This window comes from Sapajus apella, unplaced genomic scaffold (assembly GCF_009761245.1).
Source record: "Sapajus apella isolate SASKATOON/1434 unplaced genomic scaffold, GSC_monkey_1.0 scaffold6, whole genome shotgun sequence".
Taxonomy (NCBI): domain Eukaryota; kingdom Metazoa; phylum Chordata; class Mammalia; order Primates; family Cebidae; genus Sapajus; species Sapajus apella.
Window position 1 is genome coordinate 37516709 of NW_022436946.1, and position 25080 is coordinate 37541788.

General features: G+C 40.4%; 1 protein-coding gene across 4 annotated transcripts in view; it reads left to right on the forward strand.

Moving 5' to 3' along the window:
• The window catches only part of LAMA4 (laminin subunit alpha 4), a 154666-nt gene that overhangs the window by 72267 nt on the left and 57319 nt on the right, over window positions 1–25080 (forward strand). For all 4 annotated transcript variants that reach the window (XM_032274986.1, XM_032274988.1, XM_032274985.1 and 1 more), the window contains exons 9-13: window positions 1611–1721; window positions 8412–8523; window positions 11289–11456; window positions 13618–13811; window positions 21131–21247. In XM_032274986.1, coding sequence (XP_032130877.1) covers window positions 1611–1721; window positions 8412–8523; window positions 11289–11456; window positions 13618–13811; window positions 21131–21247 — 702 coding nt within the window. The remainder of the gene's footprint in view (window positions 1–1610; window positions 1722–8411; window positions 8524–11288; window positions 11457–13617; window positions 13812–21130; window positions 21248–25080) is intronic.

The window sequence follows — 25080 nt, forward strand, 5'->3', positions numbered from 1 at the left end:
ATTTACACACATTCTCTCTCATTTTCTCATACTCACACACTCAAACGCACAGACATATACGCATACCTTGTTTCTCCTCATAGATTTACCGGTTAATAGCTAGTAAACAAATTAAAAGCAGCCAAAAGTTAAAAAAAAAAACAGTAACACAGTTGGCCCTCCATATCCACAGGTTCCACAGCCTCAGATTCAACCAATTACAGATGGAAAATATTTTTAAAAAACAATAAAAAATACAACAATAAAATAAAAATATAGTATAACAACTATTTACATAGCATTGACATTGTGTTAGTATTGTAAGTAATCTGGAGATGATTAAAGTATTCTGGAGGCTGTACTACATTATCTGCAAATCCTAGGCCATTTTACATCAGGAACTGGAGCATCCCCACGGGGTCCGGGGACCAATCTCCCTCAACTACCAGTGGACGACTATATAGCTAAGATTCAAACGTTTTCTTTCCCACTAAATCATGAACTTCTGTCACAACCAAAGGATATTTTTAAAACAATGATTATTAGCTGAGGGAAAACAATATCAGCACATTGTTTTACCTTTTTAGTCAATTTAGGAAAATGATTAAGAGCATGGACTTTGAAACTAGATTGCTTGTGTTCAAATCCCAGCTCTGACATAGACTAGCTATGTGACCATAGGTAATTTATTTAACCTCTTTAATTCTTCAGTTTCCTCATATGGAATTGAGAATAATTATTGCATCTGTCTCATGTGTTGAGAGAATTCAACAAATTGACATATGCAGAGAAGTTAGAACAATACCTGGCATACTAAGTACTCATTGCTTTTTGGAGGTGCAAATGATATCCACAGCAGTTGGCCAAATATGTAAAGTGTAAACAAAAACAAAAATTGAATTGTAGCCTGGATAGAATCTTAGTGTGAATTTTATTCTAAACTTAGAAATTGTTCTTGTCCAAACTCACCCATTTGGACACATGAAGACACTACCTCCCAGGGGAGTCACCCAGATCCAGACCTCCTGACACCATTCAGATTCTCTTTCCTCAAAGGCAAAACTTCAAGATAGGAATCATTATGGCTGACAGGAAGTCAGTGGCAAGATTGAAGGGCTTTCTCCCAAGTAATCTCAGTAAAGCCACATTTAGACCAAACTCCTCAAAAATGAAAAAGGACAAGGCAAGGGGCCTGAAATAAAGGGACTTGCATTAAAATGAAGAAAGTCAATTTCTGTACTCCATTTACATCAATCCTGGTGGGCTGGTCAGTTTTTCCAGACCTGACAAAATTAAAATTATAAAGCACAGAACACCCAGGGCCACCACCAGCCTATATTGTACCTTTGCACAAATTAGAAAAGGGAGCCCTTTCCCCATGGTCAACCCAGCCCCTGACCAGCACCCCTGGTCTAGTGGAGCTTGCAGAATTTTAACCCCTAAGGGCTGCAGTCCCCTCTGCAGACCCCACCCTTCACACCAAGCTGCAGCAGCCTATGGACCCCACTATTTTGGGAAAAGAGCCTCACACTCTACTCTGGGTCCTCTTACACTGAAAGTGCTTTATGTACATTTTTTAAAAACCTGGTGTGCACATTGACTAATTGTTTTCAAAACACATTTTTCTGCAGACAAAATTGTCAGAAAGAGAAAACCAATATGCCTTAAGAAAGATACAAATCAACAATGCTGAGAACACGATGAAAAGCCTTCTGTCTGATGTAGAGGAATTAGTTGAAAAGGTATGTATGTATGTATATTCAGTTTCTGGGACAGCCTTCAAAGAAAGGATTTAGCTGATGTGAGGCTGGCTGGTCACAAACGACTGAGGCTTAACACAGCCCAGAAAAAATGCAGCGACCCATGTGCCTTAAAATAAATCAAGACCAGACCTGTAGAGAAAGTTAGCATACTCAGTCTCTACCGCCTCTTCCCATTTTGATCAGTTTTCTTGAAAAGCTATGTTTATGGAGAGTTTTCCGTGTATTTGCTGCTGGTTAATATGGTTGATTTGTTTAATTAGGATGTTCACTCAGCTGTTCACCAAGGCATCTTATGACTAAGAGCTATAGAGCATCCAGAATTAAAATTTATTATATAGAATATAAAATTTAAATATTGGTTAAATATATATTAAATGACAAATGGAAAGAAAAGGAAATGTCCTGAGAAAGCAATTTCACTCTTTTGCAGGGAATTGAAAAAAAAAAAAAGTTTCAACTATCCCTTTACACCATAGACTAAAATAGTCTGTTTAAAGAGTTAAGTATAAATCTCAAATCCACAAAAAAATAGAATAAAATACTTATTAAACTTTGAAAGGGAATAACAGAACACTTAAACACAATAAAAAGATAGATTTGACAAGATAAAAATGTAAATATCCAATAAAACAACTAAATAAACAAAAAAGACAACTAGACAGAGAAAAAATATTGAGGAAAATACAACTTGTAAAAGCTGTCATGAATGAACAGGAAAAACATTAAAACAGGAGCAGAGTCAATGTGAAGTCTATTCAATGTGCTCCACAAAAGCCTAATGGAAAAATATCCATCCATGTGCTTTACTAATTTTAAAACTGCAAACTAAGTCACAAGGCACCATATTTAGCATATTAGAATGTTTAGCACAGTTTTTTTCTTTTCTAACGATGCTCCACCAGTGGTCTCCAGAGAACTTCAGAATTGCTGCTTTCAGAAACTGGCACTTGACATTATAAACAATTCTCATGTTCAACAAAAATAAAATACCAATAGTATTCTCTTTTGACCTTGTACCCCTAACCCTTTAGGAGATTATGCTTTTAAAAATGCAAGTCACTCTAATTATACCCTTGGAAGGTTCATCTATTTTTAAGTGCACATGAAAATTGTGTCCCTAGTTCCCTGGCAATGGCACATATTAATCCAATCACTAGCGCTTGAAGAGCAGTGAAATCTCTTAAATAGCAAAGGAAATACCAAGAAATAAATCTTTGTGGAAACTCATTGTTATTTCATTTTGGTATCAGATATAGTTGAAACTTGCTAAAAGTATCTTAGTTCTTTTTTTTCTTTTTTTGAGACAAAGCCTCGCTTTGTTGCCCAAGCTGGAGTACAGTGATGTGATCTTGCCTCACTGCAGCCTCCACCCCCTGGGTTCCAGCGATTCTCCTGCCTCAGCCTCCCAGGTAGCTGGGATTACAGGCACACACCACCACACCTGGCTAATCTTTGTATTTTTAGTAAAGATAGAGTTTCACCATGTTAGCCAGGCTGGTCTCAAACTCCTGACCTCAGGTGACCTACCCACCTCAGCCTCCCAAAGTGCTAGGATTACAGGCGTGAGCCACCATGCCCGGCCTTAATTCCTTCTTGAGGAAAGAATTTTCAAGAAAACACTTGAGGAAATGTTTTCACCAAGATTAGCATCTCCCACAGCTCCAGTAGAGTTCCTGATCCTTTTGTTGTACAATTTCCCCACTTCTAATGTAAGCTAAATGCAGGCTTTGTTGGGGAGGAAGTAATGTACGCTTGAAAGTGACATCACAGTAGAAAAGTCTCCCAGACAACAAGAACAGACCACCAACACGGGAGGTTGATGATAAAGCTACTAGGAACTTTCACCCGGCTGTTTCCATCAACTTTTATTGAATATAATGTTCTAACTACAGTCCTAATGGTGCAAAAACCTGCTGAAACATTTCAAAACAAATGCCCAGAGCTGGTCTTAATGACTTTTTAAGCATTCTTCAAGACTTTAGTCTAGAAAAGTCCATGATTGATTATTAGATTTAAGGAAAACTTTGTCTTAGAAAGCCTTGTATCAAGAAAGTAACTAATATTTGGCTTTAAATCGAGTAAAGGATTTCATTGTATATATTCACAGTGATAAAAATCAGTAATATCGCCCCTTGAACTTGACAAGTAATATTTCTTTTTGCAAATTACCTGCCACATGGATTTTATGTGAGCTAGATCGCACAAGTTACATCCACCTAGGTACCAGTTTTGTCTCAACTTCCATGTCTAAACCCTCCAGCCTCCTATTGGGAAGTCCTACAGCCCTTTCCCACCGCTTATGTCTGGGATTCCCCTAAAAGATGTCCATCCATCTGTGTTCATAAATACACAGTGCTCAAAATATCCTTACTTTAGCCACTGCTGATCTTGTCTGCAATGAAAATTCCAAAGATCATGCCAAAATTCTACTTTACCACGTTCCCAGAGCCACCGTGCTCAAAGTCAGAGTGTCACTGGGCTACAGGCAGAGGTGAGATGTGGCCCTCTCTCAATCTCAGTGCTGCCCCTCGCCATCCGGATCTTGAAGGTCCACTGTAGAGCCCAGAGTCACAAAGTACAGTCTCCAAGGGCGGCTAAGGAGGTGTCATGGCGTCTCCTCCACTTCTGCTCCTTGAACCACAGCAGAAGATTCCTGAATGTCAACTCATGCAAAGAGATCCACAGGACTAAAAGGAACGTAGGCTATCTCCAAGATTCAAAAGTATCTGAACGTCATCTCTGGTCCTGCCAAAAAGGCAGGACAAAATTAAGTACAGTTGGCCCTCTGTATTTGTGGATTCAATCATGGGTCAAAAATATTTGGGAAAAAATTCCACAAAGTTCCAAAAAGCAAAATTAAAATTTACCACATGCTGAGTATTACTTTGAATCCAAATGAATGAAGTGATTTATAAGCATTGCATTAGGCCTTATAGGTGATTTAGAGAAAATGAATATGGGAGGTTGTACATAGGTAACAGTATTGCAAATACTACACCATTCTATAAAAGGGACTTGAACAACCATGGAGTTTGGTATCTGTGGGGGCTGGGTCCTGGAACCAATCCCCCCTGGATGCTGAGGGACAACTGTCTACATTTCTATTCCAGAAGCATTATTAAACATCTGTATATAACAGTTATGGTGCTAGGGGCTAGATATCCTGAAATATAATAATGCCCTGCTTTCAAGATGCTTCAGTCTAGCAGGAAACAGATATGTAAAAACATAATTATAACAAGAGAAACATGGTACAGGGTAAAGGGTAACTCTAAGGAAGAAATGGTGACCAATTTTGGCAGGGGTACACTGGGACAGGCTTCTCAGAGAAGGTGAGTATTGGCCCGTGAATTGAGAATGAGTAGGAGTTTGTCAAATACTTCCGAGCAAGAGATAAAGGCTATGAGAACAGAGAGATGTGAAGTAACATGCTATTTTCCTGGGGCTGGAACTGTGGCCTTGGCCTTGTGGAAGATTAATTGTAAGGCAGAGAGCAAGAGATAATGCTGAAGAGGCTGTCAGACGCCCGATTGTGAAGAACCTTCTCAACCACGCTCATAACCATGGGGATTTCAGCCTGTGGACTCTGGAAGTCATTCCAGTATTTACCCAGAACAATGAACTGATCAGGTTTACACTTTAGAAACGTCCCTCCGCAGTGTGGATGATGGACTAGCCAGTGAAGACTGAAAACAGGGGCACTGCTTGGAATATCACCACAGTGGTCTAGACAAGAGAGTAGTGGATTGCTGTCTTGACTTTATTTGAAAAGGATTTGCAGAGAACAAGGATGAACTGAGACTGTGGTCATGGAAAAGAGAAAGAGCAGCCAGAACAGCAAGTGGAATAAAACTGACTTGGTGACCAATTGGAGGTGAGAAATGGCAAAGAGAGAAGCTCCATCCTGAGATAAGGATGGCTAAGAATACAAATGGGTTACTCCGGACATTTTAAAAGTGAAATATCTATGAGTGCACAGAGGGCAGACAGAGACGTGAATCTGCAACTCAGAGGATAATCAGGGCCGGAAAGGAATTCAGAGATCATTAACGCTTAGGAGGTAGGTAGAAGTAGATATTACTGTACAAATTCTGAAGTAGCACACCAATATTTTTACTATTGGCTTGTCTAGGACTATTGCTGTTTATGCTTGTGTCCCAGAATGATTACTAAAAGTTCTCCCTTTCATGTGCAAAAGGCCCCAGGTTGAACCATAAAATATATGATCACCTTAGATATTGGTTACCAGCCTCACATAATCTACCTTTTATGTACTATATTACCAAGACATCTTTTGCACTTTTATATCAAATATGTACAATAAGAATTTACTATTGAGGTAAGCAAATGGCTAATACATTTGTGATGTAAACCAGCAACTGGTTTACAGTTGCAAGGTAAGTTTTTAATTTCAGCTTTTCTTAAACCAAGGCATATTTGTTTTACCATGTGCCTATGTCATTATTTTTCTTTCAGGCAAAGTTACAGAAAAAAAAAAAAAATAAGCCATCACTGTAGGTTAGATTCAGTAATCTCACAATGTAAAGGAATAGATGTTCCTCTTTGCCACTGATTGAGTCATATATACAGTATATCAGTATCTATCTCTATCTACCTATATCTCAGCGCCCTCTGGCGTTTATCAAAAAGAAGAGGTTTTCTTACAGGCATGACATTTTTCAGCTGTCTCTCATCACTTCAGTTGAAGATTCCATATCAAAAAATAAGAAGTTAAGTGACACAGGAATAACAATTGAGCTTTACTTTGAAGCATAAAGCCAAAGTAAAAACCAGGGGTGTTATGTTTTGCAAATATAACTTAAACTGGATCAAAGATGAAGTCGTTAAACATTCTAAATTTTTAAATGTTTGTGTCCATATTTTTTAAAAGCAGGGAGGAGTTACATTAAGATTTATTTTAGTTTCTGCATATTTAATTCCAAAATGGCTACAAATACTTTTTCTCTGGAAAGCACTGGAACAACCCAAGAAGAAGACTGGAATTGGAGGAAGGAATATCATGACTCAGAAAGCGGTGTCCATTCAGAGAGCCCACAATTTATGAAGGGACTGATAACTCCATTACTGCTGCACAGTGGGCTCCATGACTCCAGGACCCCTGCGCTGTAGGGTGGGGATTACCCACCTGCCTGATAAAAAGCCTCTGGGCATGTGTTTGCTATAACACCATTTCTGCATTCTCTTCCCTGACCATCTGAGAGGGCCACTCGCTTGGGTTATTACTGGCTAGTGTAAAAATGTTCCTGGTAAAATCATGGCATCATCCTCTGGGTAGAATGCTGGATGAAAGGAGAGAAGTCTGAAACAACCACTTCCCTATCCTCAGAAAACTGTACAATGGGTCTACCAGTGCTCTGTGTGGCAGATCACCCCACAGCTCCTACAGCAGTTTTTAAAGATCTGAGTCAAAAAAGCGCCAGACAAGGCAAGTGGGCGTTTTACTAAATGCCAAACTAAAGAACTCCTCTTCCTCTTAAATATAACCCATAAATCAGTCTTTCAAATCCCACAAGAAAGTACATGTTGCCCATGCTGTGCATACAGGGTGGTGTCCTGGCCTTGAATCATTTCTGTGCTCTTAGATCACATTCTGTCCTTCACTACACACACAAAAACATACACATACCCGTAGACACCCACACAAACCCTTTCTTCAGAGGCCTCGTTTGAGTTGGGCGTTATTTTTGACAAATACTGTATGAGATCTCTGAAACAGGATCTCCCAAGTTGAGAGAATAGAAGCAGCTTCTGGGAGAAGAGCTCCATTCACACTGGGCCAAATCTGCTTTGGCAGTTATTTGTACACAAGTGCCATCAGTGTTGATGGGAATCTGGAATGAAGCACTGAAAATAGCATTTAGCCCAGTGGGAATAATCCTTGAAATCTCTGTGGTAGTTCAATTTCAGCAGCGGTTGGACCACCCAGGAGCCACTGGAAGCACGGTGCATTTCAAAGTCTGCCTATTTTTTCAACAATTTTGTCTTGGAAAATTTAAGCTCTTCAGTCAGCACAATGTCAACATGATCAGCAGACATGGGCAATTTTCTAGTCCAGCACCTTGAGATGCAGTAAAAATTCAAAGAACAAATTACATATGAAAAGCAGTTGGTTGGGACTGAACTGTGACTGATGGTATAGGAACAGCACCTGATTTTATTCTGTCATTCTAAAACTGGCCATCAAGTGCAGTAACTCAGGAATGCAAAACCAAACATCATATGTTCTAACTGATATGTGGGAGCTAAGCTATGAGAAAGCAAAGGCATAAGAAAGATACAATGAATTTTGGGGACTTTGGGGGAAGCAGGGAGGGGATACAAGACTACAAATACGGTGCAGTGTATACTGCTCCAGTGTTAGGGGCACCCAAATCTCACAAATCGCCACTAAAGAACTTACTCATGTAACAAAACACCACCTGTACTCCAATAACTTATGGAAAAATTAAAAATTTGAAAAAAAATAAAACTGGCCATCACATTAGCCTTCATGTATCATTTTTGGGACTATTTTATATGTTACAGAACTTTCACATGCCAGGAAGATTTCTGTTTATGGAATACACTATGCCTACTCACCCTCATATGTGCTAATACAACATTCTTTTCTCATAAATTTAATCCAGCCTTTATATGGATTATTTGTAGGAAAATCAAGCCTCCAGAAAAGGGCAACTGGTTTATAAGGAAAGCATGGACACCATTAACCACACAAGTCAGCTTGTAGAGCAAGCCCATGATATGAGGGATAAAATCCAAGGTAAATATATTCTCTTCTGGTTCACTTTAATATCAAGGAAACACTCATGTTATTAACAACAGTAGAAATAATGGCTACTGTTAGGTGTTTGCTGTGTTCCAGGAACTTGTTGGTACAGCATTATGGGTTTAAACTTGTATAAGGTCTTCATTTCAAGTTTGTTTATTTGGGATTTCTGAGCACTCATCCCTGCTTACTATCTGTTGATGTTCAAGAACCAATGTATAAAATCATTACCTTTTTAGGCATTTCACAGAATACCCTTCTGACAGAGGAGACTGCAAGCTATGGTGTCTCTAAAACGCACAAGTTGAGTAGGAATCACAGATTTTTGTCAGTTACTTGCAGAGAAAAACATTGGTTTTAGAATGCCAGTAAACTGTCAGTTGATTCAAGTCATCACAAGCTGTTTCTATGATGGGCTTTCCCAAAGGCCAATCAGACAACTTGCTTGGGCCCCCAACCCAGAAGAAAAGGAAGGAGGAGGGCTGTGGGAGATTTTTTTGTCCTAAAGCATTGTGAATGATTGTACCTTCCTTCTTGGAGGTTTACTTAAATTTGTGCTCTCACTTCCAATAAATGCAGGATAATCTTAAAAACTATCTTAATAGTTCACTAATAGCTAGCCTGCAATTTACCAGCAGAAAGCAGCAGATTTCATCTTTTCTAGGACAAAGATTTCCTTGGGTGAGAGTTTGCTAAGATCCAGTATCTGCATTTCCATAGTTTTTAGTATACTATATATTAAGGGCTGGATGACAACACCAAATGCATTCCAGGGCACAATGGCAGTAAAGGGACCCACAGTGGGAGATTCATGTCTTTATATTGGGGCATATTCCATGCAAAGGGATACATAAAAGCAAGATTAATCACTTGTCATGTTTTCTTTGGTGCCTATAATAAACAATAAAAGCAAATGACATGCAATTCAAACACTCCTCACTCACATCCTCTCTCATGTCTCATATTTTTGCATTTCCTGACAAAATGTTCTTTTTCTATAGTATTTTAGAGTAACTATTGATTTGTTCAAAAAGTAAGATTGAACCTAGAAGATTACATGACCTTATCCAACTCGTAAATAAATGCCTCTCTAGGCAGCAAATGTCAAGACCCTAGTAAGCCATTCAGAGAAAATAATTCACCTTTGCTATTGTAACCCATGTTTTGATTCAAAAGTGTTTCATTTGGAAATGATCTGAATCCTCTTATTTGATCATTTAAGCATGGGAAAAGATGAAAAATACAAAAGAAATGTAAATGGGAAATAATAATTTCTATCAGTTTTTAACTTTTTAAAATAATGTATGAATAGCCTCCATAGACCAAAGGCAAAAATACTATTGTCTATATTCCCCTTTTCTAATTTATACTGCAAGTGACTAAACTAAAACAGGCCAAAATGATAAATATAAGACTTGTGCGTGCCTGTAATCCCAGCTACTCAGGAGGCTGAGGCAAGAGAATTGCCTGAACCCAGGAGGCATAGGTTGCGGTGAGCCAAGATCGCGCCATTGCACTCCAGCCTGGATAACAAGAGTGAAACTCCGTCTCAAAAAAAAGACTTGCATCAAAATGCCAAAGAATTTAGCATTGTAAATGCTAGAGCTTAGAAAAAAATTTTACATTTAGTTTATTTCACTGTTTAATATTTTAGACTGTACTTGAAGAGTGAATGTTTCATCTCTTTACATAATTCTGGAATGCTGTACAACACCAATTATATGTCATTCCTTATTCCCAACCATCTCTAAAATAATCACTGGTGACCTTCAAGCTATTATCCACATAAAATACAACCCCTTATCCTGGTGTGATTTATGTGACACTAGTGTTTGTTTACGCATCTTGTCTGGCCAACCACATAGATCATAGTGAACCAAAGACATGCAATTTCATTTATGCCAGGAAGACAAAATGCTTCCTCTTGGAGCTGTAGTAGAATCAGGTGACAATTACATACCTTTCTTCTCATCACATATAGTAAGAATGAGGGATTCAAAGATGTATTTCAGTCTGCTAATATTTAGACAGGTCACCTAATCCCTTTGAGCCTCAGTGGTTTCTCCAGTTCTAAAATCCTCAACCTGACTTATGGAAGTGGGATGAAAATGACCCAGAGTAGTTACACTCTAGAAGGCAAATAGCAATTGCCAAAAAACAAATATTAATGAGCAAAAGCTCCATCACCCCCATTTTATATTTAGCCTGTGAAATAATCTGAAAGACTCATCAGGACAGCTATTAATATGCTCTCATTTTGGCTTAAAGCTTTGGTCAAATCTTTGTCTAAAATACAATTAAGAACTCCTATACATTAATAATCTTATCCATGACAGGAGTGATCTCTGAGCATTTTCTCCAGGTTAAGTATTTTATGTAACAGGCTAATCAAAGACCATAGATTTGGATTCCTTGAATTAACATTTAATGCTAAATATTAACATTCTCAAATCACTGTGGAAACCAGATGAGGATGAAAGCAGAGCAGGCTTTGCATTAGCCAGCTGCCATTCTGAAGACACCACATGGGAAGCAGAGAAGAGTGGTTTCCTTGGGTCTTCTTCCTTTGTGGAATAGGTGATGAGCTCCCATGCTCCCTGGGATTCACAGCATGAACACCGGCGTGCTGCCTTTGAATAAGCCTCTCTTTCCATTTCAGGATCAGTCCTGCCCTTTGCCCACCAGCCCTCACTCCCTTGCATTTCTCGTGCCCGGTCATCTCTCCCTGCTGCCTTGTTTCACCATGTTCTTCCTTTCAGAGATCAACAACAAGATGCTCTATTATGGGGAAGAGCATGAACTTAGCCCCAAAGAAGTCTCCGAGAAGCTGGCGTTGGCCCAGAAGATGCTTGAGGAGATTAGACGCCGTCAACCATTCCTCACCCAAAGGGAGCTCGTGGGTGAGGAGGCAGACGAGGCCCATGAACGTAAGTGTATTCCTCTTGTAGCTGACCCAGCACATGTTTGCCCTCTTTGTGGGTCCAAGAGCGGACATTAAATCTAAGGCAACATTTAGTCAAACCAACCAATTTCCAGTGCTCAGAACTATTTAGAATTTATATGTGGCCACAGGGAATCGTTCAGGACAATTTGACTTTATAACCAAGAGTTTTAGATTCAGGCCCAACTTTGAGCCCTTGAGAAACAGCTGAGATGCCAAATCTACAGCAGTTGGTGAAAACGTATAAAACAGTAGAAAGAAGGTTAAAGGAAATCAATTCCCAGAGCTACATTAAAAGAAATTTTATTGAGAAGGCAGGAATGCTACAAGCCCAGAAACATTCATGTAGTGAAGACCGTGAATGACTTTCAATATCTTTTAGCCTCCAATGGAAATTTAACATTTCCTTTAATGATGAATGTAGGCACCAAACCATAGTAGTATCTACCACTTGGTCACTATATCAGCATCACTTACTATTATAACAAGTCACCCTAATCGCATTTATTTAAAACAATCACCATTTATTGCTCATGCTTTCATGGGTTGGCAGTTCAGGCTGGACCTAACCTGGACAGCTCATCTCTGCTCCATGTGACAATTATTGGCTGAGCTCTCTCAGATGTCTGGGGCTGTCTGGGAAATCTGGGCCCCTCCATCCATGTGGGCTTTGCTCAACAAGGTTAGTCCAGGTTGTTCACATGGCAGCAGTTATAAGCAGGCAAGAATGAAAAGCACATGATCTCTTGAGCCTAGGCTTGGAGCTCAGCAATGTCACATCCATTTTACTGATCAAGACCGGACCAAATTCAAGGAGTACAGAGATATACTCCACTCTTGATTGGAAGAGTTGCAAACAATTGACTTAATCTAACAATCAACAAAATAAATCACAGATTTGCATATTTTAGCTGTTGCTATCTCATGACACTGTTTAAATTCACCAATAACTCAAAATTATGGTAGCTATTAGATCCATCTCTAGATCTTGCTACTTATGAGATTAGTAAAGAAGCATATACATTATTATATTACCAAATATATTAGTCTCTTTTTAAGTTCCACATATTTTATTTTATGCATTTTGGAACACACTGCAAGAAGCAGTCTGAAGGCTTCATTAGATTACAAAGGGACTAATGGCACAAAAAGTGTCAAAGGGCAGTAGGTCATTTTCCCACAACTGTCACTATCAACTTCTGCTATCAATTACTGTGATACTGTAGAAAAACATTATTGACAAACAGGTTTATTATGGTGGCAAATGTGTAAAGTCTTAGAAACCGTAAGAAGCAAAGAAGAATCTCAGGCCCCAGTTCTGAGTCAGACTCAAAAAGACTAGAACTCTGGTGCCAGTCACCGCCAGATGTTCCAAGCTCATCGCCTACTGTGGAATTTAACAAGCCTGCCCTGGAGAAGTGAGACCAATCACATATTCCACTCCGCCTCCTTCCACCTAGAATGCATTTTCCAACACATTCTACACTCAGCCAGGAACTTTTGTGCTCTGCTTACAGTGATGGAAGAAAATCTCAACAAGACAAACTAATATTCCCTGAAGAAAACAGAAATAAAGGCACATATGCAACACATGTGCCTGAGCAGAAAATGAAAGACTCATACAAAGCTTAAGAATATCATATCATTGCCATTTAATCTTTTTTCCACCAAAATCATAGTTTGGATTTGACCTAGTAGAGCTAACTAAATGGTTGCTTAGAGAAACTACAGAAAATGAGTGGTTATGAACATCATTTTGCCTTATTACTGACCAGATAATTCTGGTTATTTTTTAATAGTAAAAATCATAGTATACCCGAGTCCTCTTTACACAGTAAAATTATTAATAACCTGGATAATAATAAGAACAGTATAATGACATGGTTTTCACACAAAGCACAACCTCTGTGGGAAAACTAATCAAACCCTTCTTTCAACTGACTGTTATCCAAGGGCTCCCAAACCCTAAAAGCTATCATTTTTTACTTCAAATCTAAAAGGTGGAGCTATCTTTTGCAAAGAATAGCTTCAATCTCCATCGCTAAAGAAGGCATGGCCTAAAAATTCTGCAACTTTGCAAAATGCTGGGAGGAATAGGAGAGGGCAGGAGAAAGCCACACTGAGCCTCTGTCTCCATTTCTTCCCAGTGCTGAGCCAGGCTGAGAGCTGGCAGCGGCTGCACAATGAGACTCGCACTCTGTTTCCTGTCGTCCTGGAGCAGCTGGACGACTACAATGCTAAGTTGTCAGACCTCCAGGAAGCACTTGACCAGGCCCTTAACCATGTCAGGGATGCCGAAGACATGAACAGGGCCACAGCAGCCAGGCAGCGGGACCACGAGGTACAGTGGACATCCACCACCAATGCATTTCAGGCGTAAGCACTGTGACAGTATGCCAAGAAGGGGCAGTTGATATAAATTTTTTTAAATATTGGTATTTTTAAATACTTATATTTTAAAATATTGGCATTTTCTTGCTGCTGTAAATTACCAACATAAGTGTGTGTTCCTAAAATCAAATTGAAACTGATCATTGTCTAGTTCTTGCTTTGGTAAGAATGCAATAGTTCTGGTGCTTTTGTCCATGTGTATGGATCTGTTGTTCTTGCCAGTGGGTAAGCAATGCATGACTTTTCTTATACTGAGAGCACTAGAAGGCCAAAGCAGCTCAAAACCATGTGTTCTGGGTATGTGTAATTTTTGAAAAGGCACAATAAGTAAATCTCACAGTCTGACTGGTCAGTAGCTGCAGGGATAAGGAGACTAATTGCTAAGGCCACGCAAATGCAGAGAGGTGAGGAAAATTTCCAGACATGGTCATAGCTTGCAAAGATGGTCATCTCATGGGGCCAGAATTTGTGCATGCCCACACCTGCAGGGCTGAGAACTAGTGGTGGTTATGTGTCCACTCCAAGCAATGCATGCACTCACGACCACCACTCTCAAGAGGGGTCATCTTTTAATAGGATGGCATATGCATGTTTGAACATACTTTAAAAGATTAGGGAGAAAAGAATACTGTGAACAAATAGAAACCAATTACGAAAAAATTCATGAATTCAGTTACGTAGTATTGTGGTTGGCAAAAGCCACTTAAACTAGGCTCTCCAGACTGATTTTCAGTCACCATTGCAACTCAGTAAGAATCCTTGTAAAATTTCTTTAAAAAAGTGAATTACACTCATCACCACTACTTGCTAATGGGAGCAAACCCCTAGCCAATATTTTTTAGAGTAATACAGTTGGGATAACATTTTTTTGTTAAACAAAGGCATAATTATCTTATACAATAAAAGTATAATGCAAGATATTGTTTCAAGACAGTCACTGGGACTTGCCTCACCCTTGAAGTTCCCCTCTTTCTCCTCCTCCACACCCAGTCAACCACAGGTTCCTCCCGGGTTTACTATCTGACATGTTTTAGCTCTCTTCCTTCTTTTCCGTTCCTCTATGACTTCTCTAGTTCTGGCTTTCATTGTTTCTCAACCAAAACAGTCTCCTCCATTCTTGCTTCCTTCCAAGCCATCCTCTCCACCCTGCCAGAGCAGCTCACCTTAGTCATAGCCTGACCACAGCTGCATGTGCTCATCAAACCTCTCATTTTCTCCTCCTCACCTATAGTAGTGCTTTTGACACTGCAACTTGTGAACAATTTTGTGGGTTACAAAATAAGTTTCATGGGTTGTAATCAGCAGTTTTTGTAAAAAGAAAGATAAAAGGAAATCAAGGGAATAGAAAATATTAAAGTGCAACACATATAGTAAGGTAAGGTTTCATCACAGTTCTGCATTATAGATGTGTACCAGGTTGCAACATATAATTCATTGTTAACCTCTGAAAGACGCTATCCTATAGAAGAGTCTATGCTCTTTCATGTGGTGCTCGGGACTGCCTCGGATCTGACCCGACCGGCCTCCTCAACCTCACCTCTTACTGTTCTCTGCCTCACACATTAGGTTCAGACAATACCATACTACCACTTACTCCACCTGCCTGGAATGGAGACCACTTTTTCTTTTCTACTCATCTGGCTAACCTCACTCATCCTTTAAGTCTTACCTCAAGCATCACTTCTTCCAGGAAACCTACCCTATACTCCAATCCCATAACATGTTTTGCACAGCTCTGTTTCTGAATTGTGATCATCTGCTAATGAATCTGTCTTCCTCACTGAACTCAGGACTCCAAAAAGTAAAGGAATCATGTCTTCTTTGCCTTTGAATCGTGGAGCATTTAGCACAATGCCTGGCACAAAGTAACAACTCAGTAAAAATGTGTTGATGTAATGAAAACCTTAAAGACTTTCCAATTTAGGGATCCTGTAGTTTTGTCAGATTGTGCCGAAGTTTATTGAAGATGCATTTTCAGGGCTAAATAATAACTGATTCTTCTCATCCTGAAAGATTTAAGCCCATACCCTTAGCCTGCAGGGTAACACTATTCTATTCCCAAGAGAAGATTTACGGTATTTAAGTAAGAGAGAAACAACACTGCAATCTCATACAACAATTCCCGGAGTTCACCAGTGAAGACCCAGTACTGCAAGCCCTGAAATGAGAAGTGGATCTGCCAACCCAGACTGGTCCTGGTAGGACAAGGGCAAGAAATAACCTGTAGGAGACCCCAGTCAGACCACAGCTGTGCCCTTAGCCTCAGGAAGTTATATTTATTGCTATTACTAATACTACTGATAGTGGTAAACTGTATTTGGTTCTCATTTTAGATGGTGAGTTGTCGATCTCAGCCAAGTGCTTTGTCTTCTACATAGCCTTATGCTAGAGAACACATATATTGTGTGTTAATATGTTCAGTTCTCTTTTGTTTCATTTTTAGGAATAGATCTTACCTCTAAAAATTCTTTGTAAATTTCATAATCAGGAAGCATAACACACAGTCAACAAACTGAGAATCAAAGTATCTGCATAGGCACAAACCAGCTGATTTGCTAGTGGTTGGTAAATGTCAGTGTGTATGCAGGGCACACTGGACTTTGTAAATGTAACAAGCAAGAGGACAGTGTTACCTAGACGAAGACACTTCAGTTCTAAAAGTGAATGATTGCCAAAATAGCTTTTAAATAAACTTATACAGTCTTTTTTTTTTTAAGCCTTATGCATGTGGCTACCAAAAATTTGGCATTTTTGATTGAGACAGATGGTAGTGCTCATTTTAACTTTACCAAACAAACCCTTCTACTGCATACAAATGAACAGCATGAGCAAGACTTCAGGAAGGGAATAGTATAGCACTGAGGAATCTGAAAGCCCTGCTCTGTCTCGGTTCTCCCCTCTCTTCCTGACCTTTGGATCTGGCATTAGCCACAGTTGCACCCTTTTTGCCCCCATCTCCTCCCTCAGTGACTTCACCCAGTCTCACTGTTTCAGTCCTTAAGAGGGATTGATTTGTGGGTCTGCATCCTTATTCAAAACTGAGCCCCACAGCATAACTTTCATATTTGTGTCTGACTGCAGGATTAGCCACATGGATTAGCCTTGCCATTACCTGCTGAAAGTCAACACCTTTTTTGCTCCAATTTCCCTTGCTATTTTCTTATTCTTTCTCATTCTTGTCCAGGGCTCTCCTCTCCCCTCCAAGTCCCCAGGCTCTAAGTCAGCCCCTCCTGTTCTGGGGTTCTGTGAGCCGTGATTTCCCCAGTCCTGTATCTCACGTGTGGATATTTTGGACTGCCCCTTGCCTAGGCTACCAGCTTCTCTCCCCTTCAGGTCACTGCCAGATCTGATTGCAAGGTATCTCTCTAATTGGATAGAAACTCTATAGAAACTTCATCAAATGCCTTCAATGGCTTCCTACTTAAGAAAGGTAAATTCCTCAGCCACCCATAGTCTGAGTCCACCTACTGTTCCAGTGGTATTTCTTGACTTTCCTACAAACTCTGCCTCTTAGCCACTGGAGACCATGCACTTTTTCTTCTTACTGCCTTTGCTCATGGTGTCTCCTTCGTTCATCTCTCTCATCCTTGTGTAATTCTGTCTAGCCTTTAAGCCAGGTTAAGCGTCTCCTTCCGCAGAGTGCCCCGCCTACTCATTTGAGTCCAGTGGTTCCTACATTGCTGCAGTCTTATATTCTTTTGAGAATTCAGTGAAAACTATGGAACACGCGTGCACGCACACACACACATATCCCTGCCATGAGAAAAATGTGCACTTGTTTGCACGTATAAGATTGACAGGCAAGTTCAGGTAGTCCATCTTAACCCCAGGTTAAAAACGCTGGCTCTGTGGCTCAAGCCTGTACTATCCCAGCACTTTGGGAGGGCAAGGCAGGTGGATCACTTGAGGTGAAGAGTTCGAGATCAGCCCAGTCAACATGGTGAAACCTCGTTTCAACTAAAAATACAAAAATTAGCCAGGCATGGTGGTGCGTGCCTGTAATCTCAGCTACTTAGGAGGCTGAGACAGGAGAATCGCTTGAACCTGGGAGGTGGAGGTTGCAGTGAGCTGAGATTGCACCATTGCACTGTAGCCTGGATGACAAAAGTGCAACTCCATCTCAGAAATAAAAGAATGCTGGCTGCCAAAAGGAGTCCTTCCTTCCTCTCTACTGGTGCAGCCATTGGTTGTACCACTGGAATGACCACCAGGCTTCATCATGATCAGCATATATTCTTCTATGTTCCCATCTGGGACTCACTCTTAATTGCTGAATGCATAACTCTGTGTGTGTGTGTGTGTGTGTGTGTGTGTGTGTGTGTGTGTATGTGTATTTGCATCTAGGCATCTAGTCTAACCCCACTAGACTGTGAGCACCCATGGGCAGCACTCCTGCCTTGCACAAATTGTATCTTCCTAGCACCAAACACAATAACTTGCATTTGTTACCTTTGTTGATGAACAGATGGATGGACAAATGCTTGGAGCACTCTCAAGTAATACAGATTTGATTTATGTACACTGGTTTTTGATGATTATAAATACTTATTTATTTCATGTTAACTTGGACTTCTGAATTACTAAACACTACTTTCACCATTCTTTTGCATACTTTTTCTTTTTTTTTTTTATTTTTTTTTTATTTTTTTTTATTTTTTTTTTATTTTTTAATTTTTTTTTTTTTGGGACGGAGCTTCGCTCTTGTTACCCAGGCTGGAGTGCAATGGCGTGATCTCGGCTCACCGCAACCTCCGCCTCCCGGGTTCAGGCAATTCTCCTGCCCCAGCCTCCTGAGTCGCTGGGATTACAGGCACGCACCACCATGCCCAGCTAATTTTTTACAGTTTTAGTAGAGACGGGGTTTCACCGTGTTGACCAGGATGGTCTCGATCTCTTGACCTCGTGATCCACCCGCCTCGGCCTCCCAAAGTGCTGGGATTACAGGCTTGAGCCACCGCGCCCGGCCCTCTTTTGCATACTTTTTCATATTTAAATATCATGAAATTTTAATTCCTTCCAACAAAAATTTAAAATCCAACTTTTTATTTATAATCTTTCCTATACCAAATAGATTGGAATGGATCTGACCTTACTGGAATGTGACTCTGTGTTTTAGAAAACAAACTTAAGTGGGTGCTGCTGCTGTGGTTGTTGTTGTTGTTATTTGTTGTTTTGAGACAGAGTCTTGCTCTGTCACCCAGGCTTAGTGCAGTGGCACAATCTTGGCTCACCACAACCTCCGCCTCCTGGGTTCAAACAATTCTTTTGCCTCAGCCTCCCGAGTACCTGGGATCACAGGCGTGCACCAGCACACCCGGCCCAAACTTAAGTGTTTTAATTTCACATTTCACTGTTACACCTACAGCATGGGCTAAAAAAGAATAACTCCCAAATTCCAGTTCTCATACAAAACCAAAAACGCACCCACATAGCTTAATCATTTTGACGTGTCAACAGTAGCCATACAACTAGCAATGACATTATTTTGTCATCTTACTTCTAATCCCAAAGAGTAACAGAATGGTTAAAATCTTATCAGATGAACATGAGATTCGATATTTTAAAAGTAAAATACTCTTTCAAAAGCACCATTTAGGGATTCTCATCTATCCAAGCTTTACCTTCCCAGGACTGTTTCTTTCTTGGGGGGCAGGGGGATCATGGAACTCCTTCTATTTTTTGCATATATGATATGCACAGTGAACCACGCTGAATAGTGATAATTATGTCATTTTCATAATTATTCATTTTCAACATTTTACTTTGTTCAAGTTGACCATTTTTCTGAGGAAATATCTTTATTTGTTTCAAAGGTAATTTTATTCATTTCTGTCTAATGCTATATAAGGTAAGTGGGAGAAACTCATTAACTTGAAGCATGTCATTTTTCATCTACTGCAAATAAGCTTATCATACAGTGCTATTAGCAACAGCTTTGAAGTTTGGCTCTTACTTTAGGGTGTTTAGCAGTGTTCTCCCACAGTCACGCAGAGAGAACTTACAAAGGGGTCATAGCTCAGAAACTATAAAAGGTAAACAGTTATGTGAGAGGTAACTAATACCAACCTTTTTTCAACTCCCTTATTTTACATACTTTAACCCACATATTTTACAGTATTGCTTTTGTGCACAGCTGTGTAACTCCCTGTCTTTGTAGAGATAAGAATAATTGACCTCAGATAGTCCACACTGTATTAGGCTTGATGGATATTGAGGGGAAATTGATGATTTTAAAATGTTCTTGCATTAAGAGGATGTTCAAATGTGATTCTTTTCTGTTTCTAGACCTACATCTACCCCATAGCAACATATTTAGAGAAGATGGGTTCCATTCTTCCTTTTCACTAAGTCAGGAAAGACTGCAGGGAGTAAGAAAGGACATTAAGATAAGCTTAGGAAGTTTTAAAGTATTTCCTTCTCTATCTGGGTTTCTATAATTATTTATATGATATCCTAGATTACACCATAATGTATATTTCATCTCTAACTTAAATTACTATTTCTAAGGTAACATCAACTCACTTTTCACTCAAAGTGTAAAATGCGTCTTTTACTTTTCCCTCCTAAAGTTTCTTCCTATGTTTCTTTCAAACTCTGAAATCATGGGAAACCCCACAATATTTCTTCAGAATCACAATGTCCCTAACTCTAGAACCTAAAAGGGAAAGTAGAAATTAAAGTACTCATCAAGATATGTATTAACCCTGAGTTTTCCTTCTCAAAACATCTGAGCATTTACAATCAAGAGCTCTGAATGGTATGAAGGAAGATTATGATTTTATGCTTTAATAGTAGGGCTATTTTTAATTTTTAAAAGGCCATTAAGATTATTTTTGTATATTGTCTGTTCCTATCCAAAAGGGTTGCTTGTGTCAGGCCCAGAGCTGGCACATGATAAATGCTTTTTGAATTAATTCATATTCCAGTCACTGCAAATATAGAGCCTGTGTTCAATCCTGTTTCCATAGTCCCCCTTTATATTCTGGAGAAAAGAATCAAATAACCTCTCTAAAGTGCTAGCTCTCTTTGAGATGACAATGTTATAATAATCCTGAGTGCTTCTAATCTCCCAAGGTTCTTACTGTTATTATCTCCATATTATAAATGAGAAAACAGCATCAGACAGGTAGCGTCCTCCAAAGGCGCACAGCAAGGATGGAGTTGGAATATGATCCCAGACTTGTCTGAGTCAAAAGAGAGCAAGTTAACATTTACTGCTTTCCCTAAAGACACATTCACATCACTCTCCCTTGATCTTCCTTCCTGCAGAAACAACAGGAAAGAGTGAGGGAACAAACAGAAGTGGTGAACAAGTCTCTGAGCACATCTGCGGACTCTCTGACAACACCTCGTCTAACTCTTTCGGAACTTGATGATATAATAAAGGTAAGGATGCATGTGACTTGTTCAGGTATTTCTAGCAGGTTACAACGGCAGCTCAATGTCACAGAATAAGAATAAATTCAGATCTATCAAGTGAGCAGGCATTATAAAGATCAGATGACTGAATGTTTTCATTTCTTGCGCTGTACGATGGCCACTAGCCACATATCACTACTTAAATTTAAACTACTTAAAATTAAATAAAATTAAAATTTTAATTCTTCAGTCACATTAGCCACGTTTCAAGTTCGCAGCAGCCACATAGCTAGCAGCTAGTATATACAGTGACACAGGCATTGTGCAGAAACAGGCATTGTGCCACTAAATATAGTAGAGCTTCTTGCAGAGAGTTCTACTGAAAGTGCTGCTCTCAATCCATGCTACTCACTCTTTACTCGTAAAGTTGTGTTTAATAAATCTGGCATTCAAAATCAATAAAAGTCACATTTTGAAAAGTAGAAAATTTCCAATAAAATGCACTGAACCAAACTATCATGAAATTACTCTCATCTCGTTTTTATTACCTTTTGAAAGGTAGCACTTTAAGGTCATTTGATTGTCATCTCATCCTTTGACTATTTCAGCACCAAACACCCTGACTTGCTCTCCAGCCCAACTCCCATCACTCTCCTTGGTGACAGCAAAATCCATATGGATGAAGTCACCAACTCTCTGACCTCCGGCTCCTTGAACCCGTCCTCTCCAGCAAGCTTATCCTCCAGTCCACCTCTGTTATCCCACCTATGGCCATACTCAGACCTTGTTAGCAGTAACATTACCTCCCCCCAAACCCTAGTTTCAAGCACCTCCCTCCCAGAGCACCAACTGCTATCTCATGTACTCTAGAATGTCCACTCTAGTAATTCTTTGGCCACGTGGAGACCTCCCTGCTTTTTTTACCCTACCCCTCTCACGTCCTTTCTTCCCTCCTTAAGCAGCTTAAATTATCAACATGATCATTCTTTCAAAATACCCTTAACTACCCTATCTGCCTGTTCCTCTGTTGTACCTACTGAGATTCCTGACTCATTCCCAGCATCATGGCCATACCAGAGCAGCTGCATGCAACTGGTGAGAATCTACTTTCCCTGCAATCCGTTCTGCCTTGTGACTTTGCTTCCTGCTTTACGAAAAATTAGAAACAAACAGAAGAGAACTCCCTCCATCCTTCTTCCCCAAATCTGCCAGCCCGCCTGCATCTGCACCCACACCTCTGCCTCCCCTCTGCTGTAAGTGTTCCTCCTCCTGTCTGGGCCCCTCACTGTGCTCCGAACCCCATCCTTCCTCATCTTGATAACGAGTTGCAGGGTTTCACTCCTCAAGTTATGCCCTCTTCCTTCTGAGTCATCCAGGTCTTATTCTTTACTTAATCATTACCATCAACATGCAAACATGCCTTACTGTCTCCTAACCATCAAAAAGAAAAAAAGCTCGTTTAAAAAAAAACTCCTTCAGCTAAGAGCAGTGGCTGACGCCTGTAATCCCAGCACTTTAGGAGGTCAAGGCGGGCAGATCACCAGTTCAAGAGATCAAGACCATCCTGGCCGACTTGGTGAAACCCTGTCTCTACTAAAAATACAAAAATTAACCTGGGCATGGTGGTGCGGGCCTGTACTCCCAGCTTCTTGGGAGGCTGAGGCAGTAGAATCGCTTGAACCCGGGAGGTGGCGCTTGCAGTGAGTAGAGATCACACCACTACACTCCAGTCTGGCGACAACTCGAGACTCTGTCTCAAACAAAAACAACAACAACAACAACAACAAAAAAAAAAAAAAAGAAACAAAAAAAAAAAAAAAATAAATGTATAAAAAACTTTTTCTAAAGCTTTCATCCCCTCTAATTTCTACCCTACCACTCTGCTCAGCTTCAGAGCAAAATGTCTCAAGAGTGACATATCGTTGCTGTTTCTACTTCCCAGACTCCCACTGTCTCCTATACTCGGCCGTTTCTGAAGGGGATTCCATCCCTCTTCACTGAGACTGTTCCTGTCCAGGTCACCAGCGACCCTCCTGCAGCCAAAACCGTGGTCGCCTGCCTCTGCCTGGCTTTCTCAGCCCTCCCTCCTCTAAGCACCAGGTGGCGCCCTTGTCCTGGCTCCCCTGGTACCCACTCACAGCTTCTCCCCCTGGCAGGCCGTTTCTTCCCAGCCCCCTTTGCTAGCTTCTCCTCTGCACATCCTCTAAGGAGTCAATAATTTAGGCTCTGCAGGCCCTATTTTTTCTTATTTTTCTCTGTTTTTTTGTTTGTATTTTTGTATAACCGCTTAAAAATGTAAGATGTATTCTCAGCTCAGGGTTATACAAAAACAGGCTTTGGCTGGGAGCAGTGGCTCACACCTCTAATCCCAGCACTCTGGAGGCTAAAGTGGGAGAGATTGCTTGAACCCAGGAGTTCGAGACCAGCCTAGACAACATAGTGAGATCCCTCCCCCATCTCTACAAAAATATATGTATTTTTTTAATTAGCTAGGCATGGTAGTGCATACCTGTAGTCCCAGCTGCTCAGGAGGCTGAGATGGAAGGATCACTTGAGCCCAGGAAGTGGAAGCTGCAGTGAGCCGTGATGGTGCCACTGCACTCCAGCCTGGGTGATAAAGTGAGACCCTGTCTGGCAAAAAAAAAGGGATTTGAGCTGCATTGACCCTGGGCCATGTTGATCTCTGCTCTGGATAGTGAATGGCTCTGTGCATGGTCCTGGGCCCTCTTTTCTACCTATACTATCTCCCTAGCTGATCTCACTGACTTCCATGGCTTTAAAGAACAATTACACACCAATGATTACACAATTATACCTCCAGCTGTGACACCTCCACTGAGTTCCAAACTCCTATATCCAAGTGTTTACTTGACATTTTCAAGTCAGAACTCAGTGTGATTGTAATAAAGTCACAATCTCATCTACCATGTATTAATAATAGGCATATGAAACTTGATGTGTCTTGAATAAAACCCACTCCTTCCCCATCTCAATAAATGGCACAATCCAATTGCTCAAATCAAAACTCCAGGGTCACTACTGCTTTCTCCTTTCTCCTTATCTCTAAAATGAATCTTGATTTATTTTATTTTATTTATTTTTTTTTTTTGAGCCATAGTTTCACCCTTGTTGCCCTGGCTGGAGTGCAATGGTACGATCTCTGCTCACTGCAACCTCCGCCTCCTGAGCTCAAGCAATTCTCTTGCCTCAGCCTCCCAAGTAGCTGGCATTACAGGCATCCACCACCATGCCCAGATAATTTTTTGTATTTTCAGTAGAGACAAGGTTTCATCATGTTGGCCAGGCTGGTCTTGAACTCTTGACCTCAGATGATCCACTGCCTCGGCCTCCCAGAGTGCTGAGATTACATGCTTGAGTCAACACACCGGGCCTTGAATCTTGATTTCTGACCACTTCCAAGTCTCTACGGCTACTCTTTGGTGCCAGTCACCTCATCTGCAATTTAAATTGCCACCAGAGCCTCCTAGCTGATCCATTTGTTTCCACTCTTGTCCTTCAAGGCTTATTTTCTGTGCAGGAGCAGAACAATCCTTTGAAAACATAACCAACATTATTTCTCCTACACACACTTTCCAGTGGCACTTAAAGTAAGAAACAAGCTCATTTTACCATGGCCCATGAGACCCTACATGATGCAGCTCAGACTCACTTCTCTGACCACATACCCAGCTCTCTTCTGACTCACCACACTACACCCCAACAAACTCCTCTCTGTGTTTCAAACGTACCATACTTATTTCCTGCCTTGAGACCTCTGCACCTGCTGCCCTCAGATCTTCAAATGGCTGGTGTCCTTATGACTCTTCCATCCAAGTGAACCCCTGACCCCCACTCACTCC